Source organism: Ursus americanus, chromosome 20, assembly GCF_024610735.1.
Source record: "Ursus americanus isolate L20-20 chromosome 20, mUrsAme1.1.p, whole genome shotgun sequence".
NCBI lineage: Eukaryota > Metazoa > Chordata > Mammalia > Carnivora > Ursidae > Ursus > Ursus americanus.
In genome coordinates this window covers 41,485,936-41,506,767 of record NC_142146.1, presented here as the reverse complement: position 1 = coordinate 41,506,767, position 20,832 = coordinate 41,485,936, and the positions used below count along the sequence as shown (strand labels likewise).

The 20,832-nt window shown below is 34.2% G+C and overlaps 1 protein-coding gene across 2 annotated transcripts in view; it reads left to right on the top strand.

Annotated features, from left to right (window-relative positions):
• The window catches only part of PLOD2 (procollagen-lysine,2-oxoglutarate 5-dioxygenase 2), a 94,202-nt gene that overhangs the window by 55,695 nt on the left and 17,675 nt on the right, over positions 1 to 20,832 (top strand). For both annotated transcript variants that reach the window (XM_045813364.2, XM_045813349.2), the window contains exons 4-10: positions 1,114 to 1,277; positions 4,480 to 4,592; positions 6,737 to 6,800; positions 8,024 to 8,121; positions 14,867 to 14,968; positions 17,946 to 18,071; positions 19,739 to 19,860. In XM_045813364.2, coding sequence (XP_045669320.1) covers positions 1,114 to 1,277; positions 4,480 to 4,592; positions 6,737 to 6,800; positions 8,024 to 8,121; positions 14,867 to 14,968; positions 17,946 to 18,071; positions 19,739 to 19,860 — 789 coding nt within the window. The remainder of the gene's footprint in view (positions 1 to 1,113; positions 1,278 to 4,479; positions 4,593 to 6,736; positions 6,801 to 8,023; positions 8,122 to 14,866; positions 14,969 to 17,945; positions 18,072 to 19,738; positions 19,861 to 20,832) is intronic.

Genomic DNA, 20,832 nt, shown 5'->3' with positions numbered 1-20,832 from the left:
CTCTTGCTCAAGGAATTTTTAAAACTTCATGGGGTTTTTACTTTTATAGAGATGAGCAATAGTGTGTTTTATTTTGATAAAATAATTCATATATAGAAAGTTGTTAAACCTTGCCTGAGTCATTACTACTATCCTGGCATAGTAATAAGCTCTTTGAGAGCAAGTCTGGCTGGGAAGGTCCCGTGGAACAGTCTCCTTACTCCTCCACTCGCATATCCCAGCAGTGCCTCCGGACGATCGGCTGTTAGGAAGACTTGGTGCTGAATTTGTGAACATTAGTTTGTTCTTATTGTTTGCTACCTGGATGTTAGGTCAATAAATTATCATCTTTAGAAACTTTTGGTCTTGAGGTACTCTGATGTGGAAAAAAAAAAGGATGCAAAAGAATGTGTAGTTGTAATGAGAATAAAGAATTTATTGCAGAGTGGAAGCATATCAGGTAGTGGCTTATACACTTCCTGTTTTGTTAAGTCATTGTCATTCTGTGAATGAACAATGAGCAATAATGTCTCTAGAAAAATCAGTGAAACTGTAGACATTATAGTGTCAACTTTCAGACATTTTTTTCAAATTCATTGAGCTTTAAAAAGATGCACTTGTCTCAGCACTTTAATTTTAAGGTTTTAGGCTAAATAGTGGTTCAAATATAAATTTACATAGGTGACATTTAGTAGTCGAACACACTTCGTCGAAGATAATGAAATCCTCAGAAATTATAATGGATGGGTACAAATTACATTGAAACATTGGGCAGTTATAATGGCAGCTTCTGTCAATGACTATGTCTATATTATTAAGTTATATAGCGAGTTATTGACTTTTTAACCTTTCAACACTGGTTTAGCATTTTGATTTGGGGGGATACTAAAACTAGTACTAAAAATGTTGTCTTTATTTGGACTTCATTTGCCAATGTAATGTAAATATGAATAATTTAGTACAATCCGTATAATTTAACTTGAGGGAGAATTGTTTGGAGTATTCTGTAAATAGTTCGTATTAATCTTAGGTTGGATTCTAAATTCTAACTTTATTAGTGACTGTTTCTTGGTTTATGTGCCTAAATTCTGACAAGTGTGTTTTAAAACTTCTTTTTCCCCCTTCATTAAACAGCTTTAATGTCATATTTGCTGGTGGTCCAGAAGAAGTTCTAAAAAAGTTCCAAAAGTCAAACCACAAAGTGGTGTTTGCAGCAGATGGAATTCTGTGGCCAGATAAAAGACTAGCAGACAAGTATCCCATTGTGCACATTGGGAAACGCTACCTGAATTCGGGAGGTGGGTAAGATACCGGTAGAGAAGTTTAATGCTAGTCACAGAAAATTATAAAGATTGATGAAACAACCTTTTTTTTGGTATACGTAACTATAGACGTGAAGCTTTATTTTATTTATTTTTTTTTATAATGATTTTTTATTATATTATGTTAGTCACCATACAGTACATCCCCGGACGTGAAGCTTTAAATAACAATTATCTTCTTATTACTATGAAAAAATTATATCAGTGTAGAATCCATGGTGTGTTTTGTAGTTGACAGAGATTTTCTACATATCATATCATATGATACTCCTAACAAAACTCAGCGGTCTAAATCTTATTATTTACAGACTGTACGTGGGAAAATCCCTGCTCCCCCAATTCAGGTGACTTCTCCTAAAGACATTCAGTTGTTCAAGGAAAAATAACATGGATTTTGGTCTTCTGATTATAGTTGCGTTGAGAATTTTCTGGCTATAGGATAATGGGTTTAGTAAGTTCCCTTACTTAGGAAAAAGTGCAAGCTATAATCACGTGGCTATAAAAAATAGGTATTACTTAATTTTATCTATATTTTAAGTATATCAGAGTAAATGAGTGATTTGTCTTGAAATCACTAGTCAAAAATTTCAGCATTGAGTGTCTGGGTATAAAGTGCTGCATTCGCTTTAATCATGGATTAAAGGAACAAATTATCACATTTTCCCTCTCCCTTCAAAAAATAAAATAAAACTTAACTTTGGACATTATTTTGACTCCAGAATATTTTCCTTAGACTGAGATTAATATAAACATATGACCAGAAGACATAACCAAATAGGATGGGGGACACGTTAGAAAAACAATTTGGGTGGAAGTTGCAAGCCACATTGGGAAAACAAATTTTTGGGGGTGATTTGCATGTACATAACTGATACTGTTCAGTCTAATTCAAGTACGTACTACTTGAGCTAACAGCATTTTTGGATTCTAGGCTCTGCTCAAGCCACTTATGGCAATGAAACCTTTAGCAAGTAATATAGTTTCTCTGAGATGCCTCAATTCCAGCCCTATTTACATGCAATATATTTTAGCAACCCTTCCCCGTAGTTGTACCTCAGAACTTTGCCAGCCCGTTATAAATATTGCGTTTCTGAAACCTTAAATTCCAGTTTGTATTGCCTAGTTTCAGCTCACTCTTTCTCTCCATGTCAGTACAACCACAGTGTATCATTTGGGGGATCTCTTGACCATTTTATTCTTCTCCCAATCTATCTACCGCCTTTAGATTTCACTTCCATATTCAAGTCAGAACCTAGGTTTTCTCAGATTGGTCACTCCAAACTCATCGCCTTAGTCATCTTTTCCTCTTAGATTTACAGTTTATGTGCTGATGAAGCTTCTCCCTGAGATTGTTGCCCATTCTTGACATCTCTGTCTGGACCCTCAGCTAGGGATTGGTGGCACTTCTACTCCAAACTGCTAGGTTCTCAGTAACACATGGCCAGCTTTTAACTTATCTGAAGTCCTAGATAGTTTAAAAACCATGTAGCTATGGACCACTGGGAGAAGTTTTATTTTACATTTATTAATTTTTTAAACATGGTATATGTAGTAAAATATCATATATAAATTCATCTAGATGGTGATACATCTAAATTTCAGACAGATAGATACAGTGCTGTGGAAACAGCAGAAGACTAGCAAGTGAGTGCCTTTGTGAGCTAGTTTAGGTAAGGAAAAGGTGCTTTTAAGTGGAAAAGAGATCATATAAGGACATCAAAACATGATTCTTGTGCTTTCTATAGTCATAGTAATTAAAGTGATGCTAGGAAATCTAAATATATTCAATAAAAGTTTATGTAATTTCATGAATGGTATATTGAGAGTTATTTAAGGGACAAGAGTTTTGTTTATGGTTAGATCATTTAGTTTAAAAAATTTATCATGGAAAGAAAACATGTTTCCTAATCAGGAAAATTTCAGAATGTTATAAACTTTATTAGTTTGAAATAATATGGCAGTTTAATAAAAAAATATAAATCATATGAAATATATCTCACATACTTTGAAAATAGATGGAATTTCTTTTCATTTTTGAAGTAGATTTATAAAAAGGATAAAGAAACATAATTTCTGAAAAACAGCAATATAAGCCATTGGAAAATGTCATGTGTCACTACTTGGACGTATTTTTCATCACAGTAGATGGGTCATAGGAATTAAAAATGCACTATTTTTCAGTGTTTTAGGATTTTTTAATTTGATGAAAATTACAAAAATGAGCAACCAGTGATTGGTTTATGCATGTTTTCATTTTGTCTTGTTTTCTCTAGATAACAGTAATATTCCTGGACTTATTTCTTTTCATTCTTTTATTCCTATGAGGAAATTTTAATTTTGAGGGTAAAAAATTAGGTTTTCTTTCAATTCACAGGAGTAACATTGGTCCCTTTTTAAAAGTATTGCATGTCAATGAAACATAGCAGCTTGGCTGCATTTCTGAAATGCAGAGGAAGATTCAAAAAGGGGAAAAATGATCCTGTTGTCCGTGTCTTTTATAGACAACTGTTATTGGCAAATTTAATGCTTATGCTTGAAGGCCAAGGGGAACAATCCAATTTTAGACTTCCTTTCTCCAGACTGTGACACACAAAATCTGGCCAGAAAATGGTTTAGCAGGTACAATAATGACTAGTTCAAGGAAAGGAAAAATTCCCAAAATGTCCTAGATATAGAATTTCTTTGAGATGTTTGCAGTCAGTGACATTTCCAACATTCCTTTGATTTTGTTAGCATCACTGGCACTGACATTAAAACCACGGTAGTAGAGATTTTTTTTTTTCCAGAAACAGTGAATCCTCTCCAAAGGATCCAAGAAAGAGCATTTTAGAAGGTCAGGAAGAAAATTCTTCTGTCTTATTCTGTTCTTTTCCTAGTAACTTTTTCCCTTAGGAGACTTGGAAAACATTATTCCCTCTCTTGTGTCAATTAATTTTGCGAATGTTGTTTATTCGAAAAGAGTCTCTGATTTGTAGTCGGTGGTAAAAACTCACTCTGTCATAGTTTATATATAAAACAAAGGACAGTCAATAACATTTCTTTCATTGTGAGCTGTAAAATTTCCAACCTAAGGGTTAGGCCTACTGGCTTTACAACTCTGTGCAACTGGTCAATGGAATTAATAGACACAAGCTTTGGTCTTAGACTACTAAATTTTCTAATCTCTCTTATATTGCAGGATTTATTGGTTATGCTCCAAATATCAACCAGATAGTTCAACAGTGGAATCTCCAGGATAATGATGATGATCAGCTATTTTACACCAAAATTTACATTGATCCACTGAAGAGGGTATGGAATAGCTCCCATTTTCAATATAACCTCCTTGTTTAAGACAGCTACTGGAGCTCCAGCCATTGCATCCATAGTCTAGGCAGTTAATAGGCAGAATAGTAAATAAAGGGCCATCTCAGTTGTATCAACTCTCTTTAAGTAATCTTTCTAGAAAAAAAAAATTCTCTTACTTTGCTTTGACCCAAACACATTTATGTGGCTATGCACAATATGCAAAGAAAATGTTGGCCTTTATTTCACGCAGAAACATCCTACTGAAAATCTGAGTTCTATTATTAAGGGGGGAATGTAGGGAACAATAGCTGTGTTATTGGCCCTTGAGAGAACATTCCTGAGATTGATTGAAATGAAACTTTGGAGAAAAGTAAAACAAAAGTTCTCTAATTTGAGAGTATTTTTAGTATATTTATGTAATGTAAGTTCATGTTTCATAAATTCACTCTGAGATAGTTTAGAACTGCTATATTCTAAAATGTACTGAATTGTATAATTTGTGGGTGCTGTTATTGGAAACAAGTTTTTTAAAGTATATTTTACAGTGGGTTTGCAACTCTAGCTGTTTCTGTTCCTTAGATAAATATTTCAGTCATCTAAATATTTTCATTAGACATTTAATACTTAAGAAACTTTATTCTTAAAATGTTCATTTTTCTTCATCTCCATTTTTTGCTTTCCCTCTTATGTGCCTGACACAGCAAGTCTGAGGACTTGCTCTTTCATCTGGGAGGAGAAACCTACTGTTGGCATGAGTGCTAGCCAATGCAGCATCATGCTTTCTCACTGTTGAGATCGTAATGTTTTTAGTTGTGTAAATCCTCTTTAAGATTCTTTCAAGCCTCTGGACTCTGGGAAACAAACTGAGGGTTGTGGAGGGGAGGGGTGAGGGGGATGGGATAGCCTAACTGGGTGATGGGTATTAAGGAGGGCATGTGTTGTGTTGAGCACTGGGTGTTATACACAATTAATGAGTCGAACACTACGTCAGAAACTAATGATGTATTATATGTTGGCTAATTGAACTTAATAAAAAAAAGGATTCTCTGGAAGCATAAGATTTTACTGGTTAGCATGTGTCCTAGTCTGTTTGGTTTATCATAACAAAATACCATAGACTGGTTGGCTTAAACAATAGAAATGCATTTCTCACAGTTCTGGAGGCTGCAAGTCCTAGATCAGGGTGCCAGCATGGTTGGTTTCTGGTGAAGACTCTCTGGCTTGTAGACAACAGCCGCCTTCTTCCTGTGTCCTCTCATGCGAAAGAGAGAGAGACACAGACACAAAGACACACACACATACATGCAGAGAACGAGAAAGTATGTGTACAAACTCTGCAGTGTCTCTCCTTATATGGGCATTAATTCTGTCATGAGGACACCACTCTCATGACCTCAGTTTAACCCTAATTACCCCCCAGAGGCCCTGTCTCCAAATACCATCACATTGTGGGCTAGGGCTTCATATGAATTTTGAGGGGACACAAACATTCAATCTCTAACAATATACAAAGTCAATTTGAGGAATATTATTATGACAGAGAAATGTAGCAGAAAAACTGGTGCATTGAGAATCATAAAATTTGTAAAGCAGATTAATCTTTATGATTATGTTGATTAATTACATACCCATTGTAGCAGTCGGATTGGGGATTATGCTGCAATAACAACCCAGCCTCAACAGCATAACACAGCAGAGGCCTGTTTCTCTTGCTACGTGTCCATTGTAGGTCAGCAGAGGGTTTCTGCTTATTGTCATCACTTGGGACCCTGACTGATGGAGCAGCCATCTTAGACCTTAGCAGTTGTGCCAGAGAGAAAGCACACTTGGGGTCTCACACTGGAAGCTCCATGGTCCAGGTTAGAAGCAAAATAATTTCACCTCTGCTAAAAATGAACTGGTTAGAATTTGTCATAAGGTAGGGAAGTGGAAATATTTGGAGAATACCATGAATACTTTGCCATTCCCTTTATCCTTTAATTCAATCAACTATAAAACTACAGTCTTTTTGTCTTTCTGAAGAACAGTGCTATAATAATTTACAAATAGGATCTTTAAATTCTACAAAAGAATAAACTATATTAACATGATAGTGTTGTTTGCATATTTGTTGTCATTTTCAATGGTATCTGTATTCTCATTTTTAGGAAGCTATTAACATCACATTGGATCACAAATGCAAAATTTTCCAGACTTTAAATGGAGCTGTAGGTATGCTTCCTAAATACTGAATTGCTCATGTATACAAATGAACACCTGTGTTTTCAACTGTCTGTCCTTTATCATATCTATTTTGGGGCTATGATTAAGGTTTACTGTATAGATATTATAACTTTCAAAAAATAATGGACTTGAGCTTAGCTTGATATAGTGAAATGCATCTACTTAAAATCATGTCCTAAGACTAGTGCAAAAAAAGATAAGCTTCTAGCTTTAGGTAATTTAGAATTTAGTGTCTCACCATCTGGAGACTGTAGATATATTTTTAAATTAATTATACCTTATTATTACACATTTTTCAGTATAAGTTCTTTATATTGTGAATTACTCAGGAGTATGAATATTAGAGTACTTTACCTAGCTGAAGGTAACTGGTAACCAAGCACATACACTCTGTGTGTGTGTGTGTGTGCGCATATGCATGTATGCCTGTGTTTTCCTAGATAGACATATGTCTTGGCAAAAATATACTAATACATCAATTAATTAATGAATTAAAAATAAAAATACATTAATTCATTAACACATTAATACTTTAAACATTAAAAATACATTGCAATTCAGTCCAATTCTTTAAGGCAGTTCATACCCTAAAAAGTTTCTCAGGATGAAAGCATTTAGTTTGGAGCACTTAGGAAATGTGAGGAAGGGAACTGGAAAACAAGAACAAAAAAACCCAGCTGTTTCTGCTCCCACCTGACTTGTGTATTCCTGGAATTGGCATTAGACCTGATTTTCAAGAACTGGCAATGCTCTCAATGATGGCCGATTGTGGAGACCTTGCTTATGTCTGTCAGTGTTCTATTCGTCATATTTATATTGTTATATTGTTATATTGTTATTACCATCATAATAACTTTGAAAGCCCGGCAAGGATCTCATTTCACAGTTGAATCAATTCAGACAATAATTTAGTCCATCCTGGAACCCATTACTATCAAGACTCCTTGGAGGCAAGATTGCAAAGATGCTTTCCTTCTGCCAGACACCTCATTGGCTTAGCACCTCAGTTTGCTGGTGCCGGGTTGGAGTGATCGAGGTGCTCTCTGATGTAGTGTAGGCAAAATTTGTAAAAGTGTTGTGGCACGTGGAATGGCATTTGTGGGAAATTTTATAACAACCAGAAGATACAGATAAATGTATGCGTATGTATGTGTATATGAAAACACACACATTTTAAATTACTAAAATCTTTTTTTTTCTTTTTAACCCAGATGAAGTTGTTTTGAAATTTGAAAATGGCAAAGCCAGAGCTAAGAATGTATTTTATGAAACATTACCAGTGGCAGTTAATGGAAATGGACCCACTAAGGTGAGTCACAGTGACTTTTCCCTGTTTCTTTATTTCTTGGAGATAGACTTTAGAGCAATATATAGAATGTCATCTTCTCTTCCTCTCCTTCACCTGCCCTTCACCTTCTCCTCCTCCTTTTTTTTTTTTTTTTTTTTTTTTTTAGTGTCTTTAAGAGGCTCTATTTGGTGCTAGTAATCTACTGGCTTCATCTTTTATACTGTAGATTATGTGGCTTCCTTCAGATTCATCAAACTGGTGATGTTTCCTAAGCAAAGTGATACCTTTCCATTCTGTTTGTAACACATTTCACTTTGTGTTTAATAAGAACAGTGAACGTGAGAATGAGCCATATTTCCCTCATACAGGATGTCCTCTCTGAATAGGAAATGTGCAGGTCTGTAAGTCACCATTTTCTCATGTAACAACTGTTAGGATTGAGGTGTAACTATATGGCTGGAAGATTCTTACACTTACGTGAAGTTTGCTGGGTTATAATTGACAAAGACTTAATGTGGCTAATGAAATTTTGGATGCTTTTCAAATATATATAATTGAGTGTGCTGAAAATGTTATCGACTGAAAAATTCATAGATAAGTTTGATATCTATCTATCTATCTATCTATCTATCTATCTATCTATCTATCATCTATCTATCTCATGAAAACTGCTTAAAGCAGTGTTCTGAGATACTGGGATGCCTAGTTTACTCTAAGTACCTAGAAAAGAGATTAACAGATCTGCACTGTGGGAAGAGAGGGTGGGGAGTTGTCATCTGCTGTTTCAGAGGATTGAGTAGTCTGGAATTCCAATAAAAGCTGTATGGATGGGAAGAAATGCAAACGAAAGTCCATACCGGCGGCTTTTCCACCATCAAATTGGAAGAAGTAGATTCCTCTTCTCCGCTCGTTAATCTTTCCACCTTGCTTTTTGTCCCATTCCAGCCCTCCTACAAAGCCAGCTTGCTGGGTTCAGTCCTTTCTCTATCTTGGATCAGTTTTCCCTTTCTATTCTCTCATATTCATAAACATTTTAAAGACCCTCTAGTCTTTCACATCTTAAAACAAAACTGAGCCAGCACAAACTAAAATATCCTCCTCAATCCCCTTGCCTTCCAACCTGCCTATTTCCCCCGCCCCCTTTACAGCCACACTCTAAAGTAGAGACAAACTACCTTCCCCTCAGTCCCTCTTCCCACCACCCCAGGAAATGCTCCTGCTGACGTCTGTTGTGACATCCTCTTCAGCCCTGATTTTTACTTTACCCAAAGATAAAGAACCGGCAATGTTTCTTTCTCTTCTACAAAAATTCTTGGTTAATTTGCTTCATTGCTATGTCAGCAAATCCTATCCTAATGTTGATGATTTCCAAGTCCTTGCTCTAGCTCCTGTATCTTCCTTGACCTCCAGGTCTGAACACCCAATTGGTAGATCTAATTGTGTATCATATGAGCCCTGTCACTCAAGACCTTCAGCTCTGCCTCCTCTTTCATCCATTCGGTTAACTGGAAACTAGGTTTTGTTTTGGCTCTATTTGCTTTCCCACTCCCAATCCAAACGCTATTTTTTTCTGACTCCTGTCCATGGGGTTTTGTCTGATTTTCTCAGTGCCAATGACAGCTTTCTTAGTTCATGCCACCTGCACCCTACCACCCCTCACAGTCGCCCACCAGGAGCCTGGGACTAGGGCATTTTGCTGAAGCAGAAAGCCCGGTCATGTCACTCACCTGTGTAACGCCCTCTGTGGACTTCAGGGTGAAGATCCAAATTCTCGACTGGCCTTTAAGGCTCTTTTTAAAATTTCACTCCTGGTTTAATGATCACCAGTCCACCATCCCATCTACTCCCCCACTCCTGACCCTACAATATCCACACAGACATTTCTCATACTCACTCATTCTCTCCCCCTTCCTCTCCCTCAACTCCTACCATGCTGAATTAATTTGAATTTTGCACATTTCGTTTTTCCTCTTTCTACAAGTCTTCTGTGCCTCCATTTCACTCACTCTGGAATCCTCTGCCCCCAATTCCCACTTGCTCTACCCACCTACTAAATCTTCACCTTTTAGGTGTTAGCTTGGTCTTTACTCCTCATGCTTCCTACATGCTTTTATAATATTTGGAACTTCCTCCATCACAGTATGTATTGCCACACTCTGGACAGGGATGGAATTTACTTGTTTTTTGGGTCTCCCTTACTGGACCTTTAGCCTAGGAGTTACAGAAATCATATCTGTCCCATTTACTTTTTTTTCCCCAGGGTCCAGCACATGTCTGGCATATATTAGCCTTTCAAAAAATGTCCAAGTTTAGAAACAATCTAATGACCTAGAATTATTCTTGGGAGTGGTAAGACAGATTATTTTTTGGCAGGACAAAAAAGTCATAAAATTGAGGTGGGTCCTGTAGCTATCCATAAGCAGATAGAGGGACAGATTTGTCTACGAAGCACTTTACAGTATGTGTGTGTGCGTGTGTTTGTGCACAGGCACGCAGGCTCACAGTGTCTGTGTTAGCCCTCTGTCTGAGACCATTAGTGCCAGTTAGGCAAGGGCTTTTGCGCAACCAGACATCTCCTATAACTAAATAGGGTGCTGTTTCTTCTTGGTAATTTTTTTAATCAAATGTAAATTCATTGTTTTAATCTCCTCATTCTTGCCCTTTTTCTAGTATCTTATATTTTCCTAGACAATCATGCACTTTATTCACGTTTTAAAATATATTTCCATAAAGTTGAAACAATGATTATCTTAATTTCCTCTTTATTATGGTTCATTCTCATTACCAATGCTAATTTTGTAATTTTGTGCTTTTTCCTGGATTTTAAAGGTAAGTTTACCTATTGATTGATTTTTTTTGCAAAGAAAAATATTCTGAATTCATTCATTAAAGTTATTGTTTTTATTTTTAAAAAATGTAAATGTCTTGAAAAAGGAGGCTTAGCCCTGAGAATTCAGCTGTTGTGGGTAAGGCCTGATGTTCAGTGATTGCAATGTCATCGCCAGTGCCTTCCCAATTCCCAGGATTGGGAACTGCCTGGAGTTTTACATAGTGACTAATTTAGGACTTCTTGTAAGAAAAGGAGCCCTAATCCTGAGCGCATTTAAAAAGACCTGATCTAGGTCTTCTAGGAAACATTCTCAGTTTGGGCTATCACAGTTTCTGGCATTTCAGGCAGTGTGATGATCCTATTATACTTTCTCTGACATGATCCTGTCTCATCTATTCTTGGGATTCTATTTGGCAGCAAAATGAAGTAAGTTTTTTTTATTATAAAAATTATACTTGTTATTACATAAACATTTGAGTAAAGATTATGTAAATAAGCATTTAATTTATGCTAATACCTTATTTAATAATATTATGTTAAAGTTAGAGCCACATGAATATATCCCATTTTCCCCCGTGTCCAGGCTAGTGGGGAAAGAAAGCAGATTATTCTCTAGATACAAACTTTGGTTTTTTTAGCCATCATGAAAGACAAAAGAATATTCTGTATGAATTTTTTAAGTTAATTTTCCTTATTATTTTATTTAGTAAGGGGCAATTATAATGTCAGTGGCTTTGAACCATAACATTGACCTAACTGATAATATTTAAGTCATTTTTTCATTTAAAAATTATACATAATCTGTAAATAATAAATTGTTTTTAATGTGTTTATGGACCAAAGTTATTAAAGTTTATTAGTTACTTTCTCTAAATTTCATGCTATTAATAAAAATAACTTTTAAATTATAATTAAAAATTAATGATTTTTAAATTGTAAGTGACTTAAAAAATCACTTATAATCCCACTAACCTTTGATGTTGTTTTGTTCATGATTGCTTTCAGTTTTTATGTCCTTTCAGTCTATATCTATGAGCATTATACTTTTCATTTGTTTTCATAATGATGTGTAAACAATTTTGTGTTTTTTAAGTGACATTTTATTTAAAATATGTTATCTACATAATTATTTTCATACGTGGCTAGATACATACAATCTGATACAAATAAGTTTTTAGACAGAAACTGTGATTTCTGGCTGAAGCTTTACTTTTTATGCTTGAAGCTCATTTATTGTTAGTAACACATCATAAGATGCTTACTTTAATACCTAACCTTTTCTTTTAAATATCAGGTAATATATATGTTAAGGTAATCATGAAATTGGTGGTATTTTTGTAGAGGCTAAAATCGAACAGAAGGTCAAATCACCTAATTTGCACATGAAAACAAGCATTTCTGAAACTAATTTGATTTGTAATAAAAATAAGGGTGTTAGTTTTGTACATATTGGCCACTATGACCTTGAATAATTGGATGATTTGGAAGAGAGAGGGAGAGGGAGAGAGAGAGAAAGAGAGAAAGAAAAAAGAAAAGAAAAAGGAAAAGGAAAGATCGGTTGGAAAAGTTTCTCTGCCAATGAAATGACATCATTCCTGGAAAGGGTTTGATAATTGTGCAAGAAGGATCCCGAAAGTACTACCACCTAGTAGCCGGGGACTGCCTGGAACAGCCTAACTACATAAACAGTTTCCTGAACTTTCCAAAGCTGCCAGCATAAATGTCTGCAGATTTTAATGAAGAAAACAGATGTAAATGGAGGGTGGGGGTGATGGATAACTTCTCCCTCTGTAGTGAGAGATCCAAAAGAGAAAAAGTAATTTCCAATCAAAAGTAATGTTTTTAAAATATCTTAATTATCTATGAAAATTAAATTGAGGTAAAAAGTAGAAAGTGGAAAGGTTAAAAATAAAGTCTTAATTCTGAAAACTAAAAGTAATACCTTTTATGCTCTAACCTTTTAAAAGATATTGATCATTTTCATATTCACATAAGGGTTCTAATAGACTGATCAATAATTCATGAGATAAATATTTAATTTTTATGAGATTTCTGAGATGAGGAAAGTGCCAGTCTTTATATATTGTTGGAAATTTTAGATATGGCCAACTATTTGAGGTTTTTTTTTTTTCTTCCTTTAAAAAAAAACTCTTTCCCCGGATATTTTAAACAAATTATATTTCCCACCAGCCTTTAAAAAAATGTTTTAAAATTCCTTTTAGAAATAATGCTTAGTACAGGATCCATTTTCACATGAATCTATTTTCTTCCTTCAAAACCATATTATTGTATAGAATATGAATGATTAATGTTTGCATTTGTAATTTGACAATAGCAATTTCTTATTGTTTTTAATATAGAGGCACATTCAAATGACCACATTGACCTTTGAATTGTCATTAATGAATTTCATAAGTACATATTTCCTGCCTTGTAATTTGTTTCCTGAATTATCATGTAGTTCAAAAGAGACGTGAATGAGTTGCTTTTCCATGTCCTGTGATCGTACTCCACAGATTACACATAGATTTTCCCATTGTAATGAATACTGTACTGTTTCAACAACATTTGTTTCGGTTTTAGTACAATAGAAATATTTGGATGGCATCCCAAATATTTGAGAGGAATCTGGTAAAATGGTACTAGACTAATTACCTCATCTATTCTGTACTGGAAGATCTTTTAGGGTCTTAGGAAGCTAGAAAAATCCAGTTGGCACTTCTATACATTTTTGACCATCATATTTAATATATTGATACTTTTTTCTTTTGAGTTCATCTCACCTTTCTAATGAAAAATTAATGATTATATAAGCATAGTAGTATTTTAGTTTCTTCCTTTGCACAGTAATATAAAATCACAGCTAAACCTAGTTTGCTGCAGCTTCACTATCTGGAGGTGAAATAGTTTTTGAAAAGAAATAAAAGCATAAAAATTTAAAAGCTACAAATGTTCATACCACTACAGGTATTAAAACTGCATAGAAAATTATGCTGATTTATTTAAAAAGTAAATCAGAATTTTCCCCTAAAATGTTTACACTCCAGGAACACTCAAGATTTGTTTGAGGGCTCATATTTTAGTGTTTATGTCTGTCCTCTACCTTCCCTCATTTTCTTCTCCACCCAAAACACACACAAGGGACTCAGATTTTACAGAAGAAATGATTGCCAGTGGACGCCTGAGGAGAGGGGGAGATAAATTACAAAGGAGATGCTCTGAGTGATCTGAAAGGGGTGGATGGGGAAACAATATTGTACTTCAGTTTATTGTTAATAGGATTTGTAGGGTGGCAGTAATTAGGACCTTGTTCTACATCTGTTTTAATCTGCAAGCTTTCTTTTCCTGAAGTCAGTGCCCCTGAACCACTGCCCAGAAGCCTAGTTTATAGTAGGTAGCATAGTTTCCTGGAAGAGTTTAGTGTTTTTTGGTGATAAGGTATGTATATATAATACCTGTTTTGTGTGGTGATGGTTGGCAAGAGGTTACCCTGGCACTGCCCCATTCACTGTGGGTGTCTGTACCAGGCCTTTGAACATATTTATCTTATTACTAAATTACTATTCACATGATTGCTCTTATTAGTGGTGTTTTTGCTAAGTCTCATTAGCTCAATTAAAACTCTGTGTTTCATTATTTGACATATTTCTTTAATTTTGTCTCATCTGGTATTATTTCTTACATACTGAAATAAAATGACCTTCGTGATTAATAATCATTTTTTGGCCATTCTAGACAAAGTTTGCCCTGATTTTATGATTCATTGTCTGGAGAGACCTTAGTTCAGTGTATACCTCTGGGTGCTAAATATTAGTAGAATTATTAAGGAATATACCCAATGCGGAAAACCTGCTTTGAAGCTAGCTGTTTATAGAATGAAAGCACATTGGCGGGAAAGGCTTACTTTTCTTAATACAGTTTTCCTTCATTTACTAGATTCTCCTGAATTATTTTGGAAACTATGTACCGAATGCATGGACGCAGGATAATGGCTGCACTCTTTGTGATTTGGATACAATTGACTTATCTACAGTGGATGTGAGTGGAATTGACTATGTGTGAAATGTAGAAATAAAAAGCACAGTGTCATGAAATGCAGTGATTTTAAAAAAAAAAAACACGTTATTTTATAGTTTTGGTGATAATGGTAGATAATGGATTTATAAAGCTAGAACATGATGACTCAGAAAATTGCTAGATTTGTGTGTTTCTGCACCGTTTTTGAAAGTAAAACTGGCTAGTAGTTGACCCCAATAAAAGGGACTTAGTTGTCAATATTCAATATTGGTATGACTGGATGCTTTTGTTTTAGTCTGCTAACTTAGTCAAAGCGTTGAGGAAAAATGCTAGCGTTTGTATTGACTAGTATTATCTGTGCTTGATTTTCAAATTTGATGATTTTAAAAATAATAAGATTATATAACTAAGGACCTTATTTTAAGTATTTTACATAAAATAACTCAATTAAACTTCACAAAATCTCTTAAGCAGCTAGTACTATTGGTTTTACAAATGAAAGACTGAGTTACATACAAATTAAGTAATTTTGCTTAAGAGCACCCAATTTTTTGAGGCATTGGAGGTAGGATTTGAATTTAGGCAATCTGATTCTAGACCCTGTATTCTTGACCACTGCAGTTTTGCTCCCATGTCATGTACATATTATATGCCAGGCACAGCGCTACTTTTATGTATATTTCATGGAGAATTGTAGCTGTAGTTTATCTTTTATACCTTGAGGATAAAGGAGCAATTAGAAATAATATTTACCTGTAGAACATTTTGATGCATCCTTCTGTCATCAACCAGAGAATTTTTAGGATATCTTATAGTAACATTTTACTTCCAAAAAATTGGTCTTGTAACTTGGAAGACTGTTATTATATCTATGAACAGTTGGACTCTAGGGATGATTTTGTCATTAAGGCTGATTCTTTCCTTCATTCATCATACGTTTATTGAGTATTTACAGCATGCCAGAGGTAGAACCAATATAAGCAAAAATAAAATTCCCAGTTATATATCTTGATAACTCCTGGATCCATGCAAATATAAAACACTCTCACTGTAAAGAACCGAAGCTCCTGAATTAAATAGTTTCTATGCTTATCACTGTCTGAAAGGAGGACAAAGAGTAACTTGTGCATATTTAGCAGCTTCTGAATAGAGCCTTACTTTTCTTGAAAATAAGACTTTTTGGCTGGTCTCTCAAATAGCAAACTGAATATTTCCTATCCAGAAAGAGTGCCAGAATATTTTTGAATGAAGCAGCACCATGATGTTTAAAAATTCATCTTGATCTTTTTTGCAGAAAGTAGTGTTGTCCTTTGGAGGAGGGGTTAATGCTTTTATCTGTTTACTCTTCTTTTACGTAAACTTTCTGGTACAAAGACAGAAAAATATTTACTTGAAAATTGTCTAGTTATTATGCAGTAGAGATATGAAAATTAAAATGATGTGGGTAGTTAAGATCTCAGGCCTACCATATTCTTAGATGTGGTCCATAGGCAAGTTTCTTTCTATATAGAGAAAGGGAGGGTTAAATGAGACTTTATACATATATGTGTGTGTGTGTATATATATATATGTAATATTTTATATGTATGAATTATATAAATATGCAGTGCTAAGGTTTCGATCTACGTTAACTGTTGTATTATCAGTAGTATATAAAATGAACTTAGATGGAGAATGAAAAAGTAGCACTTTGAAACCCAGTTCTTTACCTACTAATTATGTGTTCTGAGTTGCTTAATTTCTCTAAATCCCATTTTCCTCATGTGTACACTTGGAATAAAAAGTAACTTCTAAGTTATTATGAAATGGAAATGAAATGTATTATTTCATTTAATAAGGGAGAGTTGTGATCAACTTTTTACTTATTTCCCTTATTAAATTGAGAACTCCTAGAGGGTAAATATTTTGTCTTTGGCTGTTTGTATTTTCTTATTCAGTAATAAATATTTGGGTGAGTGACTACATTGATAAGGAAGTACAACAGTATATAAGGTATACGTCAATGTAAACAAATATTAGGTTATGATCTAGGTAACAAAAATGTGTGAGGCATCATGCATGAAAAGATAGGGGAGGAGGTACCTAATTCAGCACTTAACATATATGATACTTATGAAAATCTTTAATGTTAAATTCAGACTTTAAGACATGTTTTAAAAAGGCACTATAACAAAATCTTTCATATAGTTTTGGTAATAACTCTATTTCATGGTCATTTACTTACTTTTCTTTCTTCCCCAACCATTTGTAAATTTTTCAAGCCAGAAACCTTTCACTCCTTGTCCTAAATGTTGCTCATCACAAGGACTGACAAATATGATGAATATTTCAAAAGTTCTCATGCAATTAATGAAAGATAAACGATCCTCTAAAACCTGCCCGAAAAGGATTTTTAAAAATACATAGAAATAGATTGAACAAGTTAAACTACATTAGTGAAAGAAAATAGTTTTCTTGTATATAATAAGGAAGCAAAATAAAGTAACTGTCCAAAAAAGGAGATTAAAGGAAATACTCAGGATAAAAATAAAGGCTCGAGACCTCCATGATTGCTTTATCTGAGCTACAAATTAAACGATGCACTTCCAAGCCATGGAAACCAAAAGGGAAACACAATTAGCATTCTGACTTCCTGGATGAAGATGACAAAGTAGATTCAAATCTGAAGGAGATCTCTTTAAAGACTATCATAAAGGAAGCATTGAATGATAGAGTAGGCAATTTCCTTTTATTACATTCATGTAATAAATATGATAGTAAGTTTCCTCCTCAAACTTAAGTCATAATGCCAAGATGTGATTGGGTAAATCACTTTGATGGGGGCCATAGGAATGTATTTTAAGTGTTAGAGAATTGCCATGGGGCAATTGAAATTTAGCAGATTATGTTTAACTGATATTCCTAATATATGTTACGTTGTATTGATTAAGACTTAGATGGAATTTAGAGAACATCCACACTAATAATAATTTGCTTTTATGTTTGCCATAAAACAAAGGTCCGTCCAAATGTAACAATAGGAGTTTTTATTGAACAACCAACCCCTTTCTTACCTCGATTTCTGGACATATTGTTGACACTGGATTACCCAAAAGAAGCGCTTAAACTCTTTATTCATAACAAGGTAAGTATTTGAGAAATGAATATTTTATGTGAAAATTGTTTTTGATCTTCTTTGGAACTATTTGCTATTACTTGTTTATGTCTAAAATAACCCATTGAGCTAAATACAGAGGGGAATTTTGGAGGTAATTACTGCCCTGTTTATTTAGGACCTAAGGATCTTAGAGTCTGGAAACTAGTATCACAATATTGGAATGAGCCACATGAAACTTAACTTTGTAGATCCAAATTGGTGAAATATCAGCTATTTTCGTATGGCTCAACTTAATATATGAGTGAAGAAATGTCAAAGGTCCTCATATTCTTTGCCTTTGGGTTAGTTCTAGTACCTTCTTTGATGGAACTGGTCATTAAATTGTTTGCGGCTTAAGCTAATACTGTGACGTCAGAACTTAAAATAGCTTCCAGATATAGTATTGTTTTGATTAATCACAAAATGGCATGCTCTTCCCCAAAGGATTTTGATACCGTCATTTCCTCCAAAAATAAGCAGAACCTCCCCCAAACCTCCCACATATAATCTAAGCTTAAGAACATTTTTCCTTAGTATTTTCCCATTTACTTGTCTCTTTCCTGTTAAATCAATTGACACTTAACATCTTTTAGAAAAACACAACAGCTACGAAGTATGCATTTTCTCTCCTTTGTCCTAATGCTTTTTGTTTAACATTGTTCTTTCTTCCTAATGTACATGTCAGCTTATCATTTGCCTTTTCCAGAGAATATTTTAAATTTGCAGAAAACCACCTAAAATAAGTTTAAAAAGGTGAATCATTGAGCATTTGCTTTGTAAAATGCATCGTAATATATTTATTTACAATGAAGTGTTTCGTTTTTATATATTGTGTTGTTTATTTACGTCTTCCTCCTTTCATAGGACCTCCTTGATGAGAGGGTATTTTGTCTTCTCATTTTTTATATAAAATTAACTCTGCGTAGTTTTTATGCTATAAATAGTTTTAACAAGCTGTGAAAAGCTTTCAAAAATACTTAGAGAAACTCAATACACAAAAAGCTCTGAAATGCTCTAATGTTGGAGACCCATAATCTTATGTAAATTATAGCACAGTTAATCATAGTAATGACTTTTATGTTCATGATTTTCCTATTATATTTCCTTATCAATAAAGTTTTGTTAAACTTTACCTTCTTTTTGTAAAAGTACAATTTGGTATATGACCCTTCATTTTTCTCTCTGGCTTCAAAGAGTATTATAATACTTATTTTATAAAATATGATTGTATTTATAACTTAGATTAATATCTATTAGGTTTAATAGACATTTTTATGGATATTTTAAAGCACGTGTCTGAGATTCTCAGGCCACAAGCCATTTTTCCTTCAAGTCAGAAACTTTTGTAGCACCCAGGATTTAAATATTTCTTCAAGGACCTGTCTAGGAGTAGATGTTACAAGAATTTCGTACTATCTTCTATTTAAAAGGTATTGATATGTATCTATTTTAGATTCTTCGTGTGATATTCAGGTAACATTTATATCTAATGTGTGTGATATAGGTTATCATTTCATCTGTAATTGAGGGAATACATGAATTGTGGAATTCACAACTTCGAATAGGATGCCATCCCTGCATATGAATACCTATGAACACTTCAGTCATCCTATTGTCATTTTCGCACTAATTTTCTGTTTTTAAATTTGTTACAGGAAGTTTATCATGAAAAGGACATCAAAGTATTTTTTGATAAAGCTAAACGTGAAATCAGTACTATAAAAATAGTAGGACCAGAAGAAAATCTAAGTCAAGCCGAAGCCAGAAACATGGGAATGTATGTTTTCATCTATTTAAATTAAGTAATTTCTACTAAAGAAATTAAAAGAAAAACAACTTTTCTTCAAAATTAGTATCCTAAACTTGAGCGTCTCAATTCTGTGTGTGTGTGTATGTGTGTGTGTGTGTATGCACATGAACACACACCTCTCCTGTTAGACTATATTTATGTTTGTATGTATTTACATGTAAAGGGCAATGGAAATTATATATATATATAGAGAGAGAAATGGCTAAGAGTCAACATATTTAATCAAACTATTAATTGAACTGCAGATCAAAATTTTAAAAAATACTCAGAGATGCCTGGCTGGCTCAGTCAGAAGAGCACGTGACTCTTGGATCTCTGGCTCATGAGTTTGAACCTCATGTTGGGAGTAGAGATTACTTAAAATAAGAAATTAAAAAAATACTCAGACAAGTGAATAGTATGACTGATGTAGCAGTGATTTAAATGTTTATTATCTGAAGATTATGTGTGGTGAAAATGTATGTTTCAGATTGTGGGGTGTAAAGGTTATTCCTACTTTCTAGTCACCTACTGGTCTAGATAAAACAAACTATAACCCTCAGAAGAAAGTTTTAGGCCCTTTGTTTAGCCCCTTTAATACTTTAGATTACTACTAATAATAAAAACAATCATTTTTCAGTGAATGTTAATTGAATATGCTAGCAGTGAGTTAAGAGCTGCTAAGAAAAAAGGTGAATAAATCATGTGACTTCTCTTCAGGAGGTGTTCTCTGGTGTTGTGGAAGCTCAGGGTTCCTGGGTAGTGCCTGGTGTGGGAATAAAGGCATAGGCAGGAAAACAGGCCCCAGAAAGACGAAACTAACAGTTGAATTTATTCATTGGAGAATACCTTGGATCCGCATTTGGAACGTATTTTCTCAATTTTTTTTAAAATATAGTCTCTTGTGTCTGGCTTCTTTGGCTCATTACAACGTATTCTCATTCACTCATGTCAGTGCAG